Source organism: Sturnira hondurensis, unplaced genomic scaffold (genome assembly GCF_014824575.4).
Source record: "Sturnira hondurensis isolate 20B ecotype Veracruz unplaced genomic scaffold, ASM1482457v3 Scaffold0018728, whole genome shotgun sequence".
Taxonomy (NCBI): domain Eukaryota; kingdom Metazoa; phylum Chordata; class Mammalia; order Chiroptera; family Phyllostomidae; genus Sturnira; species Sturnira hondurensis.
The window spans coordinates 17,626,650-17,652,825 of NW_028091359.1; the positions used below are offsets into that span (position 1 = coordinate 17,626,650).

Genomic DNA, 26,176 nt, shown 5'->3' on the forward strand with positions numbered 1-26,176 from the left:
TTTCCATTTTTAAAATATTGTTGACACTATTATTTTGACATTGGTCATCAAGTTTCAGATTATTTATTCCTTCTTTTTCATTCCATGTGTCCATTTTTTTTTAAAAAGGAAAATGCAAGTAAGCAGTTGACTTAATTCTATAGAGTTTACAGTACAGAGTAGTAAACCCACTGGTTTTTTAGGGGGAGGCCACTGTTTTTAGAAGCCCCACCATGAATCTACACAAAGGGAAAAACAGGAAACTCAAGGGAGTTTAATTTGATTTGGCAGGAGTGCAAACCATTAATTAAAATAAAAATTAGATGTACGATTATCTATAAATCACTTTACATGCCACTGCTGGGACCTTTAATAAGAGATCATGGAAACTTTCTGGTGTTGGACATTCAACAAAAAAGTTCTTCAGGGGTGACCTGGAAGGAAGATAGAAGCCTTGCTTAAGTGCAAGGAAGGAGTCAGTAAAAACCTCAGTAGGTAACTCTCCTGAAGCCGCTCTGGAGTGCGTGCTAATACACCAAGACCAAATTGCTGTTATTTAAAGTAACCCTGAAACACTCCACTGGTTTAAGATGCAACTTGAATAAACGGAGTTCCTTTACTTTGCGCTTTATAACTGTGAGATGAGATTAACCACAAGCTTCAGCACACGGTTCTCAGAAATGGGTAAACCACAAATGTAGAGGAAGAACAACAACTCTAGAGACCTCAAAAACAGGGACAAAGGTAAGCCTGAATCTTGCATTTTGGTGAATGAAAGTATGCATGCATGCAGGCTTGGGTTGTGAGTGCATAGTACTCTACTACAGGCAGAGACAAAAAGAAAAACAAACTGTTGAAATCCAGTTTTTTGAAATAATTCCAGACTACAACCAATGAGACCGAAGAACGAACTGCCTTTCTTTGTGTGAATGGGCTGTAACAGAAACCTATGGTCAGACACAAACTTATTTGAAACAAAATCAAAACAAACACCAGAGCAGGATCGCCAGCTGGACCCACAAGGGAGCCCTAGCGTTTCCGGCTGGCGGTTCAGAAGCTACAGACCGCCCTTCACCCTCCAGTCTCCGGAGTGCCGTATGGCTCGGCTGTCACTCGGTCACCACAGACAACTTCCCTGGGACGACCTCACTTTCAGATTTCCCTCAAAGTTTACCAGAAATACTCGCAAAGGATTCTTCCGTCCACCCCCAACCCCATCCCCGGACACTTGGTGCCTCCAAGAATTACTCCACATCTCCACCCCACTATCTCCCCACCCCGGACGCCCCGAGACCTCCAAGAACGCAGGGTGCAATTTCAACTTCACTTGCTTGCTCCCCAGGATGCTGGGGAAAGCAACTGCTGAAATGCAAACTTTCTGAGCGTTCGCCGAGGGCAGGAGGGTGAGAGGGCGCGCGGTACACTCACAGCTGGTTGATGGCGTTTTGCGAGATGACCGCGTTGGCGGAGAAGTAGGGGATCATGTCGGGGGCACCAAGGCTGCAGGTGCAGGCGGGAAGCACCTTCCTTTCACGGGTCAACGTGCTCAGGGTCATGGGGCTGGCTCAAGGCTCTCAGGTCCGCATCCTGGCCCCGCTAGGCGCGGACACCAGGCGCTAGTGCTGGGGTCCACCAGGCCAGAGGTCAGGGCAATGGGTGATGCCGGCGGCCAAACTGGGCCCGCCCGTTCTCGCGGAGCCCTGGGGCTCGGCTGTGGAGTCCCAGCGGCAGGACACAGCCAAGCAGTCCGCCCCAACCCGCGTCCGGGGCGGGGCCCCGCGGCGGGGTGGGCCAAGCGGCCCGGAGGGTCGGCCCTGCCGGTGCCCCGCCCCAGAGCTCGTGGCACCCACTGGATCCTTCTGCGTGCGTCTGGCGGTGGGGTACTGGGGTCACCATGCCGCAGCTTGGGCGGGGTGGTGAAAGGAGCCGGGGGTTGGCAAGAAGGGCTGGCATTTCTTGGGAATGTTTCAACATAAAGGTCCTGCCTCTTAACAGGCTCTATATATTGAACCTTAGACAAATCCCATTTTAAAATGACTTTAAAACTTTAAATGGCTGTACATTAACACGTGCAGCAAACATTTATCAATGGCTTCCTATGTGCTAACGGCTGGGGAAATTCAGAGATCAGCTGGATTTTTAAAAAAAGCAAAACAGTTGAAATTATGATGGAAAAAACAAACTATCAACATAGTTTAGATAACATCTGCAAACCCTTGTAAATAAATTTACAGAGGGCTTTCCTCACTATCTTCCAAACCAAGGATTCACAGCCTTAGCTGCACACATGAATCACCTGTGGAGATTTAAGAACTCCCAATATCCAGCTGCACCAGAGACCAATCAAATCCTAATCTCTCGAGGTTTGAATCTAGAAAATCTAGAAAATCTAGTTAATTTTTCAAAGCTCCTCAGGCAATTCCAATGTGCAGCCATACTTGAGAACTACATTGCCCCAAATGATCTGGAGAGGAAGAGAGGCTACAGATGGTATCCTTACATTACAGATGTAAAAATTTGGGGTGTAGTCAGACGACCTCGTTCAATGTCACTTAGGAACTACAGTTTCATGACTTCCAGGGCCTTTCCTACCAAACCCATGATGCTTTCATGAATTTAAGCCTTTATCATGTTCCTTACAACTCACTGAGCAGTGTCTTTCCCCTCACTAGGAACCAGCTCTCTGTAAAATGAGGATCTCTTCTCTCCCGCATGTTAGGCAGTAGCTTACAAAAGGGGCTGGCCCTGTGGAGCTACTCAATAAAAGTTAGCTCCTTTATTTCTTGCCCTTTATCAGGACAAAAATATTCAGCTACCACTATGTTTGGCTTTTCTGAATACTCGACTAAAATATGTATCATTAAAGTTGCCTTTGTAATTCCAGAGCCAAAAGTTAATTAAAAAAACTATTTCACTATCTAATTATAAAAGGAGACTAGGAAAAAAGTCACTGTAAGACTCAACATATGCTAGAATCAAGAAATAAATCTTTTTTAATATAATTTTTCAGATCTCTTTTCCTATTGGGAAGTTTGGCAGTTTTCAGAATACTAGTAATCAAATAATCTAAACTACAAATTCAATGTCTAAAACCAGAACTATTCTCGTTAGTTGATCCTTCCATAGAACAGAGTTGTGGCAAAAGCACTGAGGGACTTGAAATATGGCAAACTCATAATGGAAATAGTTATCTAAGTTTCCTACAGATCTGGTGATAGGATGGAACCAATTGGCAAGTTAAGAGTTAATGAAAGGTCTGGACGTTGGAGTCCATTTGCATCATCATCTTTATCCATCTCTAGGAAGGAAAATGTTTGAAAGATTTGTTCAGGCTGCGTCAGCAGGCACCCAAATGCAGTGTAAGAAAAAAATCTGCTGATACACCCCAAAATAAATTGCTTTAAATATCTGGCAAATTTGCCAGTTTAAAACTTCTTCCAGGCTCTAATTTATTACAACCTCCTGCAGTGATTATTTTAAAAAAAAGGCAGCAGGCTGTTCAGTACAGCACTGTTAAGGTGAGTCCAGTTCCTTTCATCACACAGCAGATAGGAGATTTTACTGAAGTCAATAATAAATGATGTTGTTTAGGAAAGATGATGGTATGGTAAACATCTGTATCTGTTTGAAAAAGAAGTCAGCAGGAAATGTATCTTATTCAGTTCACACTTAATATCTCTCACATTAAAAAACCGCCAGAGATAAAGATTTCATAAATGTGTATAGTTGTCGTTTATAAATAGGTTCCTAGAGTGACACCCCAAAAGTGCACAGTCCTTTGTTTCCCCTCAAAAGACCTCTGTCAGTGCATGTTCTGTTAAGAAGATGAATTTAACACCCCTATCCAGGCTTTTTCAAAAGCTTTTCAAAGTTAAATTTTCACTTTGAACTGTAATATAGGAAATTGGGAAAGTGCTGGAACATGCCTCTTGGTTTTTTAAGAAAAGAATTAAATCATCTATGCAAACTGAGATAACTTTAAGGAAATAGTTCTTTCTACTGCCTGTTTTTAAAAGTTGAACAAATTCCTTTTCTTTTCACAGTCTGCAGAGTGTCAAAATGTCAATCAATTTAGTTTCAGCTCAATTTAATCCTTTACTCTCCACTGTCAGGAAACAAGGCTCTAGGGAGCAACTTTCCGTACCCAAGCATCTAGGACTTCAAAAATGGTTCCAAATTAGATTGAGCAGCAGGAAATAAACTAAGCTAGTTTTCTAGTCCACATTAGGAGCTTACTCCAAAAAAAAAAATCTGCACAAAGGTCCCTGAAGAAAAACTGCTGCATTTCTTTACTCTGTTGCTTGAGTTAGATTTGAAATGAATTTTGTCATGTCCATTTGCTGACCATTTCAAGGCTCAAAAATATGAATGTTCTAAAGTGTTAATTGGGCTCTTGACAGAATTAGCTATGACTAAATTAAATTTTTGTAGAATTACATGTTAAAACATTTTTAAAAATCTAAAGTAATAGATGTCTTTTATGTCCAAAAGGTAATTCCATTAGTATGTTTCACATGTCCCTCCATAAGGTATAAGACTGTGTAAAACGTAACTGTATTCCAGGACACACACAAAGGTGCACTAAGATGTGAGTAAAGAATGTGGATATGCTTTTGCTGCTGTAGCAAAATTTCAACATGGGTGGATCACTTGAATAATGGTAGCTACAAACTAAGAAGTGGGTGTTAGTTCATAGTGCCAAAAGTAGTGGGCTGGAAATCCAGGGAAACTAAGTCCTAGTTCTAACAACCATTTAATAAACAAAGATTTTGGCCAAGTCACTTAACTTCATCTGTAAAGTTGGATAATAAACCCTAAAGAAAAGTCTCAAAATCTGTTATTGTATGAGTTGGGAACCTTAGGAAAGGAATTTCATCCAATTTGGAGATCCTGAAAAATGCATTTCATGCACTTAAGATAAACAGTCATAGAGTTCAAAGCCATAGAGCACAGCAGTTAAAAACCTAGCCTTGAAATTGATAGGCTGGGTTTGAATCTTGGTGCCACCATTAGCTGTGAATTTGAATAGTTATTTAATCTGTGGCTCAGTATTAGTACCTAATTTATGAAGTAATTGTAAGGATTAATTAAGATAATACATGTAAAGTTCTTAAAAGAGTGCCTAGCATGAAAATCCACTCCTTGGACTTTATGGCTCCGTAAGCTTAAGAGAGCTAAGAGTAAGGTTAAGAAGGTTGCCCTTCAGGAATAAAATCAGAGTCTCTGGTGAGGAATCTTAGATTACAGTGCATGAGACTATAATAAATTTTATTTTTGCTTTTCTAACTCTTCTATGTATCTTCCTTTTGACTTTCTCTGAGGTAAAAACTCTTAATAGGGAAAAGAACTATGTGCTTTTCTTCAGGTCATTAGGAAAGGAGAGGGAGAGATGGTGGAAATTAGGGAAAAAGGGCGGCCAGAGAGAGTTGAGTGGTGGGGTAGTAGACTCTGCATTTTCCTTGCATATGCAACCTTAAAATAAAATCCACTGTGTATTTTAGTTTATTCACTGAGGAAATGAAGATGCTGACTAGAAGTAATCCTCTATATTCTTTTCCATCAATCTGACAAATAGCTAAAGCAGGCAACATTAAACTGGCAATGGGTCTGATACCAGAAGTTCTAGATTCTAGTTATTTTGTCTATGCATAAAACTTAATCTATCCTAGGCCTACTTTCTTTATTCTTAAATTTTTAGATTGATTTTTAGAGGGAGAGAGGAAGGGAGGAGGGAGGAAGGGAGCAGAGGAGAGAGAGGAGGGAGTGAGAAAGAGAAAGAGAGAGAGAAACAAGGATTTGTTCTTCCATATATTTATGCATCATTCATTGGTTGATTCTTATGTGTGTCCTGACAAGGGATGGAACTCACAATTGTGGTATACCAGGATGATGCTCTAACCAAGTGAGCTACCTGGCCAGGTCAGTTTCTTTAATCTTACAGTGGCGATGAGAATAATGTTTACCTCATAGTTTTATTAAGACACAAACAAAAGTGCTTTGTGAACGAGACAGCACTAAATTTCGTTATTATTATGATCCATAAATTGGCCAATTAGCTTCCAATAACAGAATACTAGTTGTATTTGTCTGTATTTGGGCTGAGAAATTGATGAATGAATGAAAATTAGAATACAGATAAAGCTCTCCTGTGTACCTCTGTTTCAGCCAGGGAGTCTTTACTATTACTGTTCGCCAGGCAGTTAATGACATTAACTCAGTACTACTGTCTGAAGTAATGTGAGGTCTATAGTGTTCACTGGATTTTTGTACTTTTTAAGCTTTGAAAAAATAACATTAACTTATATAACTTTATTTTTAAAATACCTACTTACACACAAAAAATATTATTCCAATCAGAAGATCTATTTGTATTTTTGTTTCTTCTAAGGTTGTAATCTAGAGAAGTAAATAGTAAATTAATCCCAGAGTGTCAAAAGGGAGAAAACAAACACTCTAAAGAGTTACAAAACAAAAAGCCTGTTACCTAGAGTAGCAAAACATTCTGTCTCCTGTTAGTCTGTAAAAGGCTAGGATAAAACTCTCAAGATAATACCCCTAATTTTTAAACTTGTTGTTCAGACAGCACGAAGAGGTATCTCACTACACTTAGTCAAAGGCCCTCTTCATACAATAAACCCATCCCTGTAAACAAAGGCTCTTAAAAGCAATCATGTTTTGCAATCACCATGTGGCTAATACTTTTATTTAAAAGAATACCTGACAATAGTTTTAAACACTAGATGGAACAATGTCACTGAGCCCTTCTACTCCTTTCCATGGAACTTTCCACCATGAGAGCAATAGGGAATACTAAAAAGATCTGCATATCAACTCCATGAGAGGCAATCTCTAAGGCATTCTCCATCCCCCGTGGTCTTAACCACCATATGCTCCAGTAGGAAGAGATGCTGAAATGCTGCTTTCTTCAGGTTACAAAAGCCCCACACTCCATTGTTTAGTAAAAATAATAGGCATTTATAGATCACTTTTCACATCCAACACACCTTACAAAACATTTAACCATTTAATCCCCACTCTCTTTAAACATTTAAAAAAACCTAGTTTTAAAAAATAATAAAAGTAACACACGCTAAATGATTAAAATTTTTTTCAGTATTCATAAAGGTAAAATAAAAGTCACTCTTCTCATCTCCATCATCCTACTCACAGGGATGACTGCTAATATTTCCAAAATAATTTCCTTGCATATGCAAACATTAATATAATAGCTGCCTTCTGAGAAATACATAAGCCCTGGCTGGTGAAGCTCAGTGGACTGAGTGCCAGCCTGCAAACCAAAGAAATACACATGCACACAAGCACAGACCTGTATTACACATAGTAGTATGCTTCTTGCTTTTCCATTCACTTATCACTGTATCCTGGACGTTTTTCCATTTTTATATAATTTACCTTATTCTTTTAAAGGAGTGTATGGCATTCTATTTTACAATTATATATAATTTATTTAAACAGTCCTCTACTGATGGATATTTGTTTCCAGTCTTTACTGTTATATACAATAAATATCACCAGAACATGCTTTCACATAATCTTTGTGCATACACATAAATATATTTGTTGTATGGATGGATACCTAGAGGTGTAATTGGCATTAAAATTTTTCAAATATCTTAAGAATTGGTAGATACTATAAAATTGACCTCTTAAAAGATTTAGTTTTTAATTTTCACATGTGATCCATTAAATTATCTCAGGACCCAAGACCCTCTATCTACAACCCACCTTTCACAAACCATATTTTGCTGTGTATGATGCACTCCCATGTATAATATGCTCCCACATTTTTGGCCCAAACTTTCAGAAAAAAATCTTTCATTTTAATTCAATTTTAATTTATACTTACATACTTGTTTTTGTGTTATAAAGGAATTTTAGCATTTTGAAACATATTATGTACAAGAAATTTTATGTAACAAATAATTACAAAACACAAGAACAGATACAGGCATTTCAGATACTACCCATGTATAATGTGCATTCTTATTTTTTCCCTCAAAAATTTGGGCAAAATGTATGCATTATACATGGCAAAATACAGTACTTCATTTAAAAACCAAACATATATATTTAAACATTTTAAATTTATTTTAGAGAGAGGAAGAGAAACAACAACTTATTATGTATCCATTGGTTGCTTCTTGTATGTGTCCTGACCAAGGATCAAGCCCCCAACCTTGGTGTATTGGAGCCATGCTCTAACCAACTGAGCTACCCAGCCAGAGTAATTTTTTTTTAAGAGAGAGACAGAAAAAAAACATGGATTGTTGTTCCATTTTATTTATGTGTTCATTGGTTGATTCTTGCATCCTGCCCAGGGATCAAACCTGCAACCTTGGGATGTTGAGACAATGCTCTAACCAACTGAGCTGCCTGGCCACGGCAAAACTATATACATATATATATATATGTATTTAAATTTTTTAAAAAGATTTTATTTATTTAATTTTAAGAGGGAAAGGGAGAGAGAAAGAGAGGGAGAGAAACATCAGTGTGTGGTTGCCTCTCACAGGCCCCTCTACTGGGGACCTGGCCTACAACCCAAGCATGTGCCCTAGATTGGGAATTGAACCAGGAGCCTTTTGTTTCACAGACCCCCGCTCAATCCACTGAGCTATGCCAGCCAGGGCTAAATATATATGTATTTTAAAAGTAAAATGTGCTTATAGAAAGTAGAAAAATGTTAAATTATAAAGAAAAATATTATGAAGAACTATATTATGGACTATTGATTTCCAGGAATTATTTAGAATATAACTAATAAGCATACTACTTAAACTACTTTGAAGATTACATAATTTTTAATTCAGAATATATTTTAAGATTTTGTTTGATGCTAATACTGTAGAACATATTACAGGTGAATGAGCCAAATGTCACCTTCAGTGTCCTGGAATGGGGTGAAACAGAGGTGGGAAAATGGAACAAGAATCTGGGAGTAACAAATTATGAAGGCTAGAGGAACTGAGAAGTCCTTGAAAATAAAAACAATAACTGACATTTGTTGATCTGATATTCACTGTGTATCAGATCCTCTACTAAGAGTATACTTGCTGTATCTCACTTAATTCTCACAAATAACCCTATGATTCTATTAGGTTAGAGGTTAAATAATTAGACTAACGTTAAACAGCACTATTTCAAACCCAACCGGTTATCATGGCTCCAGAACCTGTTTTCCTAACCAGTATTCTGTACTGTCCCCATGATGATGGAGGTTCACTACAGAACAGGTTAAGTCTGAAAAAGGTCAATTGCCAACAGGAAGAACTCTTGGTGACCTTAACTGCCTATATTACTGCACCTGGTGGCTTCTCTTCTACTTGATCCTAGCTATGCCTAGCAGGTCCTGACAATAATAGGGACCTAACCCAGTACTAAATATAGCAGTAAGATGATCTTTTGGCTGTTGTACACCATCCCCTTGCTACCAGATCCCTTAGAACTCTGCATTTCAAACTAATATTCATTACAAGACATTTTTCAAAGCACTTATATCTATAGATATTTTTGTTTTCCTAGTTTTTTTAACAGCATCTTACATAAAGGAGGCATTTAATATACTTATGGAAAATGATGGCATCCCCATTTGATTTGATGTTTGGAATAAACATATTAGCTGGGCAGGTATTCCTCATTATAGCTAAGGAAAAAGATAAATTAGACTAATATCTAGGTGATAAGAAGGCTAGACTCCAGGCTCAGATGTGTCCAATTTATTTCACATATTGTTGACAGATTAACTAAATTCAGTTGGACTAATCGTAACTACCTGTATGCTAGGTGCTTTGTTAGATACTAATTATGAAAGTGACTATGACATATAAATTATAAGTCCCTACTCAAAACCCCCAAATAGTTTCTTATTCCCTTTAAGATCAAGTCCAAACTCTTCCTTCTAGCCTTCAGATCCTCTATAATTTAAACCCTACCATAATCCAGTCATTATTGCATAGGGAACTACTTTTTACCCACTCTCCCAAAACAAATCTTCTGCTGTATTTGGGTGGTTTTTATGCTGTCCTCTTATATCTATAAGTTTCATTCTCCTCTCTATTCACATTTTTCCCTCTCTGAGACTACTTTTATCCAGCCTTTAGGATTGTCCATGTAAAATATTTTTCAAGGCCTAGTTAAATTCTCAGCTCTTTCAATAATTACAAACTCCATGGTGTTTTCACATCCATCTTTACTTGATTCTCAATATAATCCTGTGTATAGATAAGCAGAGCTGGCTGGGCTTCACTTTATTTTATTTATTGAGTTATTTATTTGTGGGGTAGGGGGCTTCATCTTATAAATCAGAAAACTGAGGCTCAGAAATTAAAGGACCTGCTCAAGTTTACAAAACAAGTGTCAAAAGAGATAGGATTTGGACTTAGGTGTTCTGATTAAGTCTGGTAATCAATTCCTAGTTCATATATAATATGCTATGACACACTTCTAACTTCTTTAGAATTTATCACCTATATTGTTGTTCAAGCTCTTACTCTCCATTTTATGCCACAAAACTCTCTGATGGAGCAAATCAGACACAGTGACTTCACAGAGCCTAGCACATTGCTCAGCAAGTCATAATAGGCACTAAGTTTATTCTGGTCAGTTGGGTGACCCTTTATATCACACCCCACTGTATTTTTCTTAGGGCTCCAGATAAATATTCCCAAAGGAATCAATACATTAATTAATGATGGAGGTTCTCTCTTCCTGCGAGCTCATTCCATCCCTGGTATATGAAGAAGCCCCTAAGACCCCTTTACACCGCCTCATCTTTCTCCGGCTGCCTGTTGCTCTTTGGACAGATACTGCCTTCACACAGAGAATCCAGTAGAGGCCTGGAACACAACCGAGTAGGTAAGGGATTTATTTTTATTTTCAAGCCTGCCTTAGACTTTCAGGAGCCAAAAGTTCAAATCGCAGCAGGACTGATTGAGCTCTTTCACAAGCAATTTAGTACTACGAGTTTGTTTAGACTGGTCAAATTTCCAGGCCCTGGCTGAGTAGCATCATTATCTCTCCAAGTTTTCACGTATCAGCTTCCCTGGCCATATTTCACTTTCCATGTCTTTCTTCTCTGAAATCAGGTGAACATGAAAAATTACATAATTACTCAATTATATACTTTTCAACAACCATGTGAAATAACTTCAAGGAATTTAAGTTTAATAGGGAAGTTTTTCCCCCTCTCTCTCTGGGTTAGGAAAACCAAGAAGTATGCAAAAGTTATACTTTTCAATCCTTAGTAGAAAAGGAGCACTTTGTGTCATTCTTTAGTCAGTACATCAAACTATCTGAGAAAAGATACGGTGTATTCAGATTCTATTCAATCCACCTCAGCTGGAAGGCTAACAGGGACAAAGGATCTTAAGTGAAGTGAAAAGCACTTTGCCAGGGGAAAAGAAAACTAAGTAGCAAATCTTTCTTTTAATTTTTAATTGTGAAATATTTCAAACATACAGCAAAGAACAGAGAAGATAATAGCCAGATATTCAATAATGCACTATCACATTCTAGCACTTTACTCTTACGAATTTAAGACATAAAACATTAAAATTGAATCCCCATTTGAACTTCTCTATGAGCCCTTTCTCCCATCTCTGTACATGTAATTAAATTACTCTCCTGAATTTGGTGTTCATCTTTCCATTCATGTTTTTATATTATACATATAGTATGTTTTTACTTAATGTTAAATTTATTCAGAAACTATATCTTATAAAGCACTGAACTTATTTCTTAAGGTTTCTATATAAAATATATGTAAAAGAGTAAATAAAACATTGTTCCTGCTTATAAACTTCTGGCCCAGGGATGGATACATGAGTAGATATCTGATAAAGCCAATATAGTATAGCAAAATGTTAATTGTGAATCCAACAGGAATGTGTATTTGGGTGTTTTACTGTGTAATTCTTTCAACTTATCTGTTTACTTTTATAATAAAATGTTGAAAAAAAAAGCAAAAACCTCTAGTTCATATTTTGTCTAAAGATCAAAAAAAGGAATGGTATCAACTAGTTTCATATACTTAAGGCCCTAGTATACTTACAGAAAATAATAATTAGGCTTGATAGTCTAATTGCTGTTTAAGCTCTGAGTGCTTTGTGGTGTCTAACAACTAAAAAGAGAAAAGACCAGTTCCTCTAAGATTTATCTTTACATAGTCCCCTCTTATAAAGCAGTTATTTCCTTTTTTGACTTTTTCGTCCTCTTCTGGAGAATTCATAAAATGGTTTATAATCCTTCTTTCTCACCATGATGTCAGCCCAAAGCCAGAAAACTATATTTGATAGGCATTGCTAATAAAATGAGTATATAAATAATTAGAAGAGAAATACTTTAGAAAGTCTTAAAAAGATTTTTATACTTTCTCTCACAAATCTCTAAATTCCCTTATATCAGGAGAATGCTCTGTTACAAGTTGACATGAGAACTAAAAAGACACCCACTATTGATAAACTACTAGTGACACATAATGTCATGGAATAGTACTTTGCCTACAATTTGCAGTATTTTCAGATGTATGTATTATTTATGCCTCACAATAAACATGACAGTGTTTTTCATAGTAAATTGAGTCTCAAAGAATAAATGTGTTCAAATTAAAAGATGTTTTCAATTACAGCAGACACCTAACAGCATGCAAGTTTCAGGTGTACGACATAGTGATCACCACTCATATAACCTATGAAGTGATCGCCCCAACCAGTCCAGCTCCCATCTGACACCACACATACTATAATACTGACTATATTCCCGATCCTTACTTTACATCCCCATGGCTGCTTTTCTGTTTGGCAATTGGTACCTCTAAATTCCTTCCCCCTTTTCTCCCATTCTCCAAACACCCTGCCCACCTGCCAACCATCAGTTTGTTCTCTGCATCGCCGAGTTTGCTTCTGTTTCATTTGATCACTTATTTTGTTTTTTAGATTCCACATATAAGTGAAATTATATAATATATCACTTCACACCTGTCAGAATGTCTATAATCAATAAATCAAGAAACAACAAGTACTGGTGAAGATGTAGGGATAGGGGAACACTCATGCACGGCTGGTGGTGCAGCCACTATGGAAAACAGTATGGAGGTTCTCCAAAAATTAAAAAATAGAACTATCGTATGACCCCATGATTCCACTTTTGGGTATTTATCCAAAGAAATCCAAAACTCATTCAAAAAGACTTATGCACCTCCTATGTTCTTTGCAGCATTATTTACAATATCCATGATGTGGAAGCAATCTATGTTCATCAATAGACAAGTGGATATGTACACATATGTACAGTGGAATATTACACATCCATAAGAAAGAATGAAATCTTGCCATTTGAAACAACATAAATGGATCTAGGAGGCATTACACTTGAGTGAAGTGAGAAAGAGAATGAATGTTCTTTTTTTAAAAGGTCATGCAACCATATAAACACAGGCTTCCTAACTCCAATACCAATGCTCTTTCCACATTACTAAGAGCAATGGACTAGACGTCTTCTTGTTTTACTGACATTTTATAATGACTCCATGTTCCCCAAAATATTGAAAATTTCCCTCTATTAAGTAAAAGAGAGGATGGTTCCCTGAAATAAATTAACTTTTAAGAAATGGACAGGGCAAGAATTGCTGGTGAAATCAACTAGGAATCTATGGGCAGAGAGTATAAGGAGAACCAGCAAAGAATGATGATAAGCCAAAGGAAGTGAGAATTGCACAGAGGAATGATCAGTGATATCATTTAATATGGGGACCAAAAAGTATTCATTGGCAATCTAAACAAGAGCAGCAGTTTGAGTGGTACAGGGAGCAAAAGTCAGATTTCCTGGGTTGAGTCAATAAAGAAGGCATTAGACACAGACTGTCCTTTCAAGAAATCAAAATAAAGTTGTAGTTTGAGGTCAAAACAAGGTTATGAATTGGTATTTTTAATTATATTTTAATTTCGTTTAGCCTGATAAAGACCTAGCCATGTTTATAAGATGAGGGAGACAAGCCGGTAGAGAGGTAAAAACATGTATTTAACCCACTGACCAAGGAGGACACTGTCACAATAATGGATCTTGATCTGCAAGCATTTTTAAATTAAACAGTACAATACTTAGTCTAAACTCCAAGATATAGGAATATTTTCACCAAAGGTATAGAAGACCATTAGAATTCATAACCCTCCAAAATGAGTCCACACACTAGAACTTAAAAGATCCATATCAAATTGGCTCACTGGCCATTTCCAGAAATTTCTACAGTGACAAAGAAATGTAATTATGTGTGTGTTTTAAGGATAATTTAATTTCCTTAAGAAATGTAATTATGTGTGTGTTTTAAGGGCAATTTAATTTCCATTCCTGACATATGAAGAGATCTATATAGGCTCATTTTCTGTCCTGGCACCGTTCTTTTTTGTCTGTTAAGAGCACATGTGAAATCAGAGGTAAGTGTGCTAAAATAATGGCTAACTCCCATTGCCATCCTGCTAAATAATCCTCACCTCCTCAATTCCGGGCCAGTTCCCAGACTCCCACAGACATCACTACCCGCATGCTACAGGGCATTTAGAACTCAATACACCCTCCCAAAACTATAGCACTAGGGGGAGGGGGAAGAATCCAGTTAATGAGCTTTACACAGTGGAGTTTGGTACTCTAAAAATTGAGTTCCTGCATAGTTACTTTATCACAATTAAGGAACTTAGAATTTCATATGTAACTCCTGGCCAACAGGTTATTTTTATATAAACAACAATCATTTCCTCTTTTCAACAAATCCAACTAAAAATGGTAACAAGCATTAACTTCCTACTGGCATATTTTTTACATGTTATTATTTGCAATCTTCTCAAATACGCCTTTCTTATCTTCTAATGGCCTGTATTTTCCTGTTCCAGAGGATATCAATTATAAATATTTTATGTGCGGCAGCAATGTATTTGTCAGAGCATGTATGTGTAATGTATATATGTTATAGATCATCCTTTAAGTAGAAAGCCCAAAACTAGGGCAGGCATGTTTGTGCCATATGCAGGTTGTCATGGCTGCTGCTCTGGGCACCTGTGGGAGCCGTGGCCACGAGAGGCAGTGTGGCTGTTCTAGGCTGAAGGCCACAGTGAAGTTGTGTGTGAGGAGTGTGGTCCCACTGGTAGCATCAGGCTCCTGGAGCATTGCACCTGATGAGGTGAGCTGAGAGACTGCCATGAGTCCCATGAGGCTGGCAGGAGCTGTGTAATGTTCAAGCTCAGAAATGTCTTATGTGGATCATTAGAATCGCATTTGTGGTTTTCTAGACATTGAAGAAAATGAAAATAAATTTCTTTGAAGGTACTTCACACTGGATACTATTGAACACAGTTTTGCATGGTACATGGAAAATCGAACCTTCCTTCTGGATCATTACCTGTTGGAGCCATTAAACTTACCTACATTTCAAAGGTTAGCAATGCAACTAAGCTAAGGCCAAAGGCTGAATTATTTTGTTATGAACCCAGGGTTAAAGAAATGTTTCCTAGAAGGTAATGACCATTAAGGCATAACAGAATGGGTAAATGTGTTGAACAAAGCTATAAAAATTACAGTACGAAGGCAGTCAGATCCACAGCCTCATTCTCTTAAGTTGAGTCGCCACAGTGGAAGTGGGAAGCAAGGGTCTTACAGAACTGGCACTGTAGGTAGTGCAGTGCATCCATCATTATTCCAACTCAGGAAGAAGTAGACTGTGGTGAAAGTATTGACAGAAATAATCTGAACCGTGTCCTGGCTGATGTGGCTCAGTGGCTTGAGCACTGGACTGTGAATCAAAGGATCGCCTGTTCGACTCCCAGTCAGGGCACATGCCTGGGTTCCAGGCCAGGTAGGCCCCCAGTAGGCAGTGTGCCAGAGCAGCCACACATTAATGTTTCTCTCCCTCTCTTCCTTCCTCCCTTCTTCTCTCTCTAAAAGTAAATAAAATCTTTTAAAAAATTCAAACCAGTTACAAAGCTGTCTTCCTTACTTTACTCCTAAACCACGTTCAGATACTGCAGTTATCAAAGCTTGCTATTGTGTAAAACAAGAAGCATTGATGAAAATAAAAAGTTTCTGCACGGCTAAAGAAAACAGCATTAAAATAAAAAGACAACCAACTGTATGGGAAAACATATTTGCCAATGATACCTCAGACAAAGGTTTAATCTCCAAAATATACAAAGAACTCACACTACTTCACTCTAAGAAGACAAGTAACCCAATTAAAAAATGGGAAAAGGACTTGAACAGACACTTCTCTAAGGACGACATACAGAGGATCCAGAGACACAGGAAAAGATGCTCAATATTGCTTGCTATCAGAGAGATGCAAATTAAAACCACAATGAGATACTACTTTACACCGGTGAGAATGGCTATCATAAAACAATAAACAACAAATGTTGGAGAGGGTGTGGGGGAAAAGGGGACTCTAGTCCACTGTTGGTGGGATTGCAGACTGGTACAACCATTATGGAAAACAGTATGGAATTTTCTAAGAAAACTAAAATGGGACCTGCCTTTTGACCCAACAATTCCACTGCTGGGATTGTATCCTAAGAACCCTAAAACACCAATCCAAAAGAACATATGCACCCCAATGTTTATAGCAGCACAATTTACAATAGCCAAGAGTTGGAAACAACCTAAGTGCCCGTCAGTAAATGAATGGATCAAAAAACTATGGTACATATACACAATGGAATTCTATGCAGCAGAGAGAAAGAAGGAGCTCCTACCTTTTGCAACAGCATGGATGGAACTGGAAAGCATTATGCTGAGTGAAATAAGCCAGGTGTTGAAGGACAAATACCATATGATCTCACCTTTAACAGGAAGCTAAACAACAAAACAAACAAGCAAGCAAGCAAAATATAACCAAAGACACTGAAATAGAGAACAGGGGGACAGCGACCAGAGGGGAGAGGGGAGGGAATTTCAGGGGAAATAGGGGAGGGATTTGGAGGAACAAATATAAAGGATACATGGACAACAACTAAGAAGGGTGGAAATGGGAGGGAGTCGGGGAGCAGGGGGGCGTGGGATGGGATGGGAGTAATAAACAGAAAACTGTACTTGAAAAATAATTAAATAAATTTTAAAAAAAGCATTAATGAAAAACTGAAGAAGATATTTTCAACTGGATAAAAGCATAATAGGCTACTTAAAATCTGAACTGGGAAAGGAGCCTCTCCATGAAATACCACTTAAAGAGGATTGTAAGCAAAGTTACATAATGATTTGGGACAAATTGTAACGTCACCTGGAACTTTCTCTGGGCAGGCCAATAGCCCCGAAGAGGTGCACAACTGGATTAAAGCAGACATTTGTAGCACAGTGAGGACCTGGCTGATCAGCATCCTCTGGTCATTCCAATTGTCCAGAATCCAAACACACTTCCCACCCTGCCCGTGCAGCAGCGGCTACCTCACATTCCACAGACTCTCACAGCAACTCTTTGGTCTCAGGCTTCACCATGGATAAACAAAGATTTTATGAATCTTTGGTCAAAGATTGGATCTTGAAGGTCAAACCAGAGAACTTCAAGGTCCAGACTGTTTCTCCAAGAGAACCAGCTTCCAAAGTGACTGAACAAGCTAGCTAAAGCCTCGAAGTAAAAAATGTAGCTCAGGAAAAAGATTGTGACCCAGTAGATTTGGATGAGGCAAGTCTTCCAGTCAGTAATGTGTAAGATAAAAGCACATGGAGCCTGACCTGCCTCATCAGCCCCTCAGTTTTTTTTCATGAGGTTTCTAGCCAAAGAGGATAAAAGGTGAAAAGGTTTTTAATATATGTATTATACTTTTTCATAGCTGTACTCTTTATAAACTGGTAAACATGGGGTCTAGGGAGTGGCCAAGCTATGTGTAACTTCTTTCTAAAAAACAGAAAGAAACCCTATAAACAGTCTGAAGTTTTGTGTGTTCTCATTTGCGTGGTCAAAAATGTGTGTGTGATATTTTTTCCTAGGGAGTTTGGCAATTTAAATGTTTGACACTGTAAAACATCAAAATTGCTTATTATTTTGGTCATTTTAAAAATGCTACCATGACTTTCTATTAGGTGGTCAGTATTTACACATTCTTACCATTTCATATTACTGAATGAAATTACCAGACTAAGATATCTAAACCCATGATGCCTGTGGTGCTGTAAACTTTATAGTAAATGTGGACTATTTTGACAATGTTAACCATTTTTGATGCCCTGGATCTCAAGGAGAGTGGTCAGTTTTGCATAGAGGATATTATTGAACTTTGTAGAGGGCTTCTCCACTGAGGTGGAGAAAAGGGGAAAATCAGATTTTAAACAACTGTATCTTGGACATCTGTTTGAAAAAGCATAAATAGGACTTTTAGTAGTCATTCCTTTATTCAGTGAAAATTATTTGGTATAAAGTTTCTGGGAGATATGATTTTCTTGTTTAAGTTTTAAACATAGTTCTTACATCTATATTTGGATCAGTGAAAGACCCCCAGTTGGTATGTAAATATAGTTTTCTTAGTCTATTTACTAGTGCTATTTACTGTGGCTCTACTTTTTGTCACTAACACCCTATATTCAAATGCCAGTGTTTTTTCATCTTGTTAATGTGCTCAAAAGTCCTACATGATTAATTTTAGAACCACACAGCGGACCAAGCAAGGCAGTGGCTGGTGGGCAAGGTGGTGGCTGGTGAACCAAGAGGTCCGACACTTGTGTGTGGACAAATCACAAGGAACTAGGAAGTAAGGCAGACTGCCCAAACCAGGGTTCCAGTGTGGGGAAATAAAGCTTCAAAACCTCTAACTGTAAAAACTGGTGGGGGTTGAGGCATTGGGAAAAACTCCCAGTCTCATAGGAGAGTTCATTGGAGGGACCCACAGAATCCTAGAATATACACAAACCAAACCACCCAGGAATCAGCACCAGAAGGACCCAATTTGCTTGTGGGTAGCAGGGGAAGTGACTAATAGACAGCCCAGAGCCAAGCAAGTGGCATTGTTCCTTCTCAGACTCCTCCCCCACATACAGTGCCACAGCTTGGTGATGTGGGTTGCTCCACCCTGGCAAATACCTAAGGCTCTGCCCCTTACTATGTAACAGGTGCACTGAGACAAAAAAATATGGCCCAAATGAAAGAACCGATGAAAGCTCCATAAATAGAACTAAGCAATGAAGAGACAGCCAACCTATCAGATGCAGAGTTCAAAACACTGGTAATGAGGATGCTCACAGAAATGGTTGAGCATGGTCACAAAATAGAAGAAAAAGTGAAGGCTATGAAAAGTGAAATAAAGGAAAATGTACAGGGGACCAACAGTGAAAAAAACCCAGGACTCAAATCTACAGTTTGGAGCAGAAGGAATATATAAACATTCAACCAGAACAGAATGAAGAAACAAGAATTCAAAAAAATGAGGAGATGCTTAGGAACCTCCAGGACAACTTTAAATGTTCTAACATCAGAATCATAGGAGTACCAGAAGGAGAAGTGGAAGGACAAGAAATTGATAACTTATTTGAAAAAGAAAATGAAGGAGAACTTCTGCAATCTGGCAAAGGAAATAGACTTCCAAGAAGTCCAGGAAGCTCAGAGAGTCCCAAAAAAGTTGGGACCAAAGAAGCACACAACAAGGCACGTCATAATTACATTAGCCAAGATTAAAGACAAGGAGAGACTCTTAAAAGCAGCAAGAGAAAAGGAGACAATTACCTTCAAATGAGTTCCCATAAGACTATCAGCTGATTTCTCAAAAGAAATGTTACAGGCAAGAAGGGACTGGAAAGAGGTATTCAAAGTGATGAAAAGCAAGAACCTACATCCAAGATTTACTCTATCCAGCAAAGCTATCATTTAGAATGGAAGGGCAGATAAAGTGCTTTCCAGACAAGGTCAAGTTAAAGAGTTCATCATCATCAAGCCTTTATTATATGAAATGTTAGAGGGACTTATCTAAAAAAAAGAAGATGACCAAAAATACAAATAGCAGCCCTGGCTGCTGTGGCTCAGTGGATTGAATGCTGGCTTGTGAATGAAAGGGTCACTGGTTTGATTCCCAGTCTAGGGCACATGCCTGGGTTGTGGGCCAGGTCCCCCGTGGTGGACATGTGAGAGGCAACCACATGTTTAATGTGGTTTTTGATGTTTCTCTCCCTCTTTCTCTTTCCCTTTCTCTCTCTAAAAATATATAAATAAAACCTTTAAAAAATATGAATAACAAAATGACAACAAACTCACAACTATCAACAAGTAAACCTGAAAAATAAAAACAAACTCAGCAAACAACTAGACCAGGAACAGAATCACACACAGAAATGCAGATCACATGGAAGGCTATCAGTGGGAAGGGGGGTGGAGAATGGGAGAATAGGTACAGGAAATAAGAAGCATAAATGGTACGTACAAAACAGACTGGGGTTGATTAAGAATAGTATGGGAAATGGAGAAGCCAAAGAACTTATATGTATGACCCATAGACACGGGATGCTGGTGGGAAGGGGGGTGCAGGGCAGAGGGGAAGAAAGGCAAGAAAAATGGAGACAACTGTAATAGCATAATCAATATATTAAAAAAGTTTAAAATGAAAAAAGTAAATAAAATCTTTTGAAAAATAAAAAAAGTTATTTGGTTTTATATGGGTATAAAATTATGATCCTAGCTTGAGAAGAACTCAGTTTATATTGATAAAAATGAGTAACAGTAAAAAGATTAATAATAGTTTCTGCTTGCTGAGTGTCTATTACTATGTGATAGGCTTAACCTTTATATCTCAAATCCTTATGAAAAACTGTAAAACAATGTTTCTAATACAGAATTGAGGGAATGGGCTCAAAGAAGCTAAATGGCTTTTCCCAAAGCCTAAAAGTGGATGAAAAATGTGGTTCTTTATTCATTCCGTCTACAAAAAGCTACTGAGTACCTTTTGTGCAAGAATTCAAGGATATAATCATGAACAAGATAGAAATTGTCCCTTCCCTCACTCAGTTGTAACTGATAAGAACAGACAACAAATAATGTATAACAGCAGTAGTGCTGGACATGCTGTGAGAGAGAGGCAAAATGTTCTGTTAGAACATGAGGTGAGAATTTATCCACAGAAAAGTAAGCATTGTAAGCAAAGGTGGCTCATAACCAATTACGTGTTTTAAACACTTTCTAAATTTCCTAACCTTTTGTTGGGTGTTTCAGCTGAACAGCTGTTTTAGGGCTGGGCTAGGTCATTGATAACAGGTCCTTTCTTCTCTCTCCAAATGGCTGCTTAGCTTGTGGAAATTCCCAGTGAATACTTGCCACCAGAACAGTCCACCAGTTATGTTATTAATATGTTCTTTCTGCCTCAGAATGGTGGAATAGTAGTGAGTCAGAGAAGTATATGAGTCGTTGCTTAATAAATATTCATTGAATGGATTAAATAAGATGATCGGAACCTTTAAACAGGGTTTTTCTAAATGGCACTCAGTGGCTGTGACTTTATGTAATCATCCAGGTTGAATCAGATTTGACCTACTGACACAGAGATGGGAAGCTCCTACTTCCAATACTAGATTTGTACTAAATAAGAATTTTATTGGTATCTAAAGTTTGCTAATTTCTCTTCTCATTTTTCCTCAGTAAATGATCTTAATTCTTATATGATATAAAGGGTGTCAGTCATTGTACAGAGTTAGAGAAATCAGGCTGTGAGCTTGTGAAATAAAATGAGAAAGAATTTAGACAAATACTAATGAAAGTGCCATCACTTTACATGTTGCTATAATATTTATACTCAATATCTGTCAAAGCTTTCCTATGAACTATTTTATTAGCTTTTTAAACAATTCTATAGGATAGATGGGCAGATGTCCTCATTTAATAGATTAGAAATCAGTCTCAGCATAGTAAGAGATGAGACAAAACTAAAATCAGGTCTTTTTGCTCTTAGTTCATTGCTCTTTGCCTCTATTACACTGCTGGTTGTCTACACTTCCCTTGATGACCCTTTGTATATATAAAAAGAAAATCAACACTAACTAGTCAGGAAAGTTAAAACAGAACTGATTTAATAAATAAACAAATAAATAAATAAATAATCTCGACTATATCTCTTTTCATCAGCATTTAGTCCCCTTATACACCCCTCCCCTCACACTGTTATCCATGTCCATGAGTTCTTTTTCTTTTTTGCTCAATCCCTCCACCCCTTAACCTTCTCTACCACAACTAACTGCCATCTGTTCTCCATCTATGAATCTCTCCATTTTCCTTGTTAGTTCAGTTTGTTCATTAGATTCCACATATGAATGAAACCATATGGCATTTGTTTTTCTCTGCCTGGCTATTTTACTTAGCATAATGTTCTCCAGGCCCACCATACTATTGCAAAGGGTAAGATTCTCTTCTTTTTTATGGCTGAGTAGAATTCCATTGTGTAAATGCCCCATAGTTGTTTTATCCACTCATCTGGTGATGGACACTTGGGCTGCTTCCATATCTTAGGGATTGTAAATTATGCTGCAGTGAACAAATGGATACATGTTCTTTTGAATTAGTGTTTTGGGTTCTTTCAGATATATTCCCAGAAGTGGGATCACTGGGTCAAAAGGCAGATACATTTTTAATTTTCTGAGGTATCTCCATACTACTTTCCACAGTGGCTGCATCAGCCTATATTCCCACCAACAGTGCCAAAGGGTTCTCCTTTCTCCACATCCTCACCAGCACTTGTTGTTTGTTGATTTATTGATGATAGCCATTCTAACTGGTATCTCACAGTGTTTTTTATTTGCATTTCTCTGGTGATTAGTCACATTGAACATATTTTCATATGTCTGTTGGCCATCTGTATCTCCTCTTCGGATAAGTGTCTATTCAGGTCCTTTGCCCATTTTTAAATTGGGTTTGTATCTTTGGTGTTGAATTTTGTAAGTACTTTATAAATTTCAGATATTAAACTCATCAGATGTATCAGCAAATGTGTTCTCCCATTGTGTGCATTGTCTTTTTATTTTATTGACACTTTCCTTTGCTGTGCAAAAAATTTTCAGTTTGATGAAGTCGCATTTGCTTTTTTCTTTTGTTTCTCTTGCCTGGAGAAATGTATCCAATAAAATATTGCTACGAGTAATGTCCGAGATTTTGCTGCCTATGTTTTCTTCTAGGATTTTTATGGTTTCAGGTCTAACATTTAAGTCTTTGATCTACCTTGAATTTATTCTTGTGTGTGGCATAAGGAGGTGGTCTAGCTTCATTTTTCTGCATGTATCTGTCCAATTTTCCTGACACCACTTATTGAATAACTATCTTTAGTCTATTTTATGTGCTGGCTTCTTCTGTCAAATATTAATTGACTATAAAGGTGTGGGTTTATTTCTGGGCTCTCTATTCTGTTCCACTGATTTATGTGTTTGTTTCTATGTCAGTACCAAGCTGTTTAGATTACTATGGCCTTCTAGTATAGTGTATTAGTGTATTCCTCCAGCTTTGTTCTTCTTTCTTAGGGTTACTGTTGATATGCAGGGCCTTTGTGGTTCCATATCAATTTTAAAAATATTTGTTGTAGTTCTGTGAAATATGTCATTGGGGTCTTGATAGGAATTGCATTGACTCTATAGATTGCTTTGGGTAGTATAAACATTTTAATGATGTTAATTTGTCCTATCCATGAACATGGTATGTACTTCCACTTATTTGTATCTTCTTTAATTTCCTTCAGTGTTTTAAAATTTTTCTAGTACAGGTCTTTTACATCTTTGGTTAGGTTTATTCTTTTTGAATAAAAAAGAATAAAAGTGGTTTATTCTTTTTGAAGCAATTGTGAATGGGAGTTTTCTTAATCTCCATTTGTTAATTTGTTATTGACATAAAAATGCAACTGATTTCTGAATATTAATTTTGTACCCTGTTACTTTGCTGAATTCATTTATCAGTTGTAGTAGTTTCTTGGTGGAATCTTTGGTGTTCTCTATATACAGTATCATGTCATCTGCAAATAAAGACAGTTTTACTTCTTTCTTTCCAATCTGGATGTCCTTTTATTTGTTCTTGTCTGCCATGGCTAGGACTTCCAGTACTATGTTGAATAAGAGAAGTAAAAGCGGACATCCCTGTCTTGTTCCAGATCTTATGGGAAATGCTTGTAGTTTTTGCCCACTGAGTATGATCCTGGCAGTGGTTTTGTCACATATGGCCTTTATTATGTTTAGGTATGTTCCCTGATTTCTTACTTTGTTGAGAGTTTTTATCATAAATGGGTGCTGGATTTTGTTTTTCTTTTTCTGCATCTATTGATATAATCATGTGGTTTTCATCCTTCCTTATGGATTTGTGAATATTGTACTATCCTTGAATCCCCAGAATAAATCCCACTGGATCATGGTGTACAATTTTTGGATGCATTGCTGTATTCAGTTTGCTAATATTTTGTTGAGGATTTTAGCATCTATGTTCATCAGTGATACTGGCTTACAATTTTCTTTCTTTGTAGTGTCTTTATTTGGTTTTGGTATTAGGATAATGTTGGTCTTGTAAAATGAGTTTGGGAGCCTTCTCTCCTCTTGAATTTTATGAAATAGTTTGAGAAGAGGAGATGTTAGTTCTTCTTAAAATGTTTGGTAAAATTCACCTGTGAAGCCATCTGGTCCAGGGCTTTTGCTTGTTGGGAGGTTTTTTTTTTTTTTTTTTAAATTACTGCTTCAATTTCATTAGGTGTAATCTGTCTATTAGGATTCTCTGATTCTTCCTGATTTATCTTTGGAAGATTGTATGTTTCTAGAAATTTATCCATTTCATCCAGGTTGTCCAGTTTGTTGGCATATAATTATTCACAATATTTTTTTTACAATCCTTTGTATTTCTTTGGTGTCAGTTGTTATTCCTCCTCTTTCAATTCTGATTTTATTTATTTGGGTCCTTTCTCTTTTTCTTGATGAGTTGGTTAATGGTTTGTCAATCTTTTTTATCTTTTATCTGGTTCTCCAAAGAACCAGTCTTGGATTCATCAATGTTCTGTATCATTTTTAGACACTATTTTTGCTCAGATCTTAATTATTTCCTTCCTTTTATTCATATTGGGCTTTGTTTGTTATTCCTTTTCAAGTTCCTTTAAGTGTGAAGTTAGATGGTTTATTTGAGCTTTTTCTTGTTTTTTTGAGATAGGCCTGTAATGCTATGAATTTCCCTCTTAGGATTGCTTTCCTAGTGTTCCACAGATTTTGGATTGTTGTGTCATTTTAATTTGTTTCAAGGTATTTTTTGATTTCCTCCTTGATCTCGTTGTTGACCCATTCATTGTTTAATAATGTTATTTAGCTTCCATGTCTTTCAATGTTCTTTTTGTGGTTGATTTCTAGTTTCATAACATTGTAGTCAGTGAAGATGCTTGATATGATTTCAATCTTAAATTTATCGAGAATTGTTTTGTATTTTAGCATGTGGTCTATCATAGATAAAATTCCACGTGCACTTGACCAGTATGTATATTCTGCTGCTTTGGGTTGAAATGCTCTGAAGATATCAATTAAATCCATTTAATCTAGTGTGTTATTTAAGGCTGCTGTCTCTTTGTTGATTTTCTGCCTGGAAGTTCCATACACTGAAGTCAATGGGATGTTAAAAATCCCCAACTATGACTGTATGTCCACTGATCTCTTATGTCCATGAAAATTTGCTTCACATATTTAAGTGCCACCTACGCTGGATGCATAAATGTTTACTAGGGTTACATCCTCTTGTTGGATTGTTCCCTTTATCATTATGCAGTGTTCTTTGTCTCTTATTATAGCCTTGGTTTTCAAGTCTATTTTGTCAGATACAAGTACTACTACTCCAGCTTATTTTTCTTTTCCACTTGCATGAAATATGCTTTTCAACCCTTTACTTTTAGTCTGTGTGTATCTTTCGATCTGAGATGGGTCTCTTGGAGGCAGCATATACATGGGTCTTGTTTTCTTATCCATTTAGCTACCCTCTGTCTTGGTTGGAGCATTTAAGGCATTTACATTGAAAGCAATTATTGATAGATATGTATGTAGTGCCATTTTGTTGTTAGACTATTTTCCTCTGTTTTTTTTTCTTTCTCTTTTTCCTCTTTTTCTTCTTAAAGCAAGCCCTTTAACATATATAACCTATAACATTGGCTTGGTGTTAACGAACTCCTTTAGCTTTTTCTTGTCTGGGAAGCTCCTTATTTCTCCTTTGAGTTTAAATGATAGTCTTGTTAGG

General features: G+C 37.3%; 1 protein-coding gene and 1 pseudogene across 4 annotated transcripts in view; one reads left to right on the forward strand and one right to left on the reverse strand.

Moving 5' to 3' along the window:
- Nucleotides 1-26,176, reverse strand: part of SSH2 (slingshot protein phosphatase 2) — a 257,566-nt gene that overhangs the window by 106,205 nt on the left and 125,185 nt on the right. The window contains exon 1 of one of the 4 annotated variants that reach the window (XM_037070273.1): nt 1,408-1,744. The exons of 2 other annotated variants lie outside the window; for them this stretch is intronic. In XM_037070273.1, coding sequence (XP_036926168.1) covers nt 1,408-1,535 — 128 coding nt within the window. In that variant the 5' untranslated portion in view covers nt 1,536-1,744. Of the gene's footprint in view, nt 1-1,407; nt 1,768-26,176 lie in introns of those variants that run through there. One more of the 4 variants, XM_037070275.1, reaches the window with a different exon arrangement.
- On the forward strand, nt 15,236-17,686 carry LOC119003556 (pleckstrin homology domain-containing family A member 1-like; annotated as a pseudogene).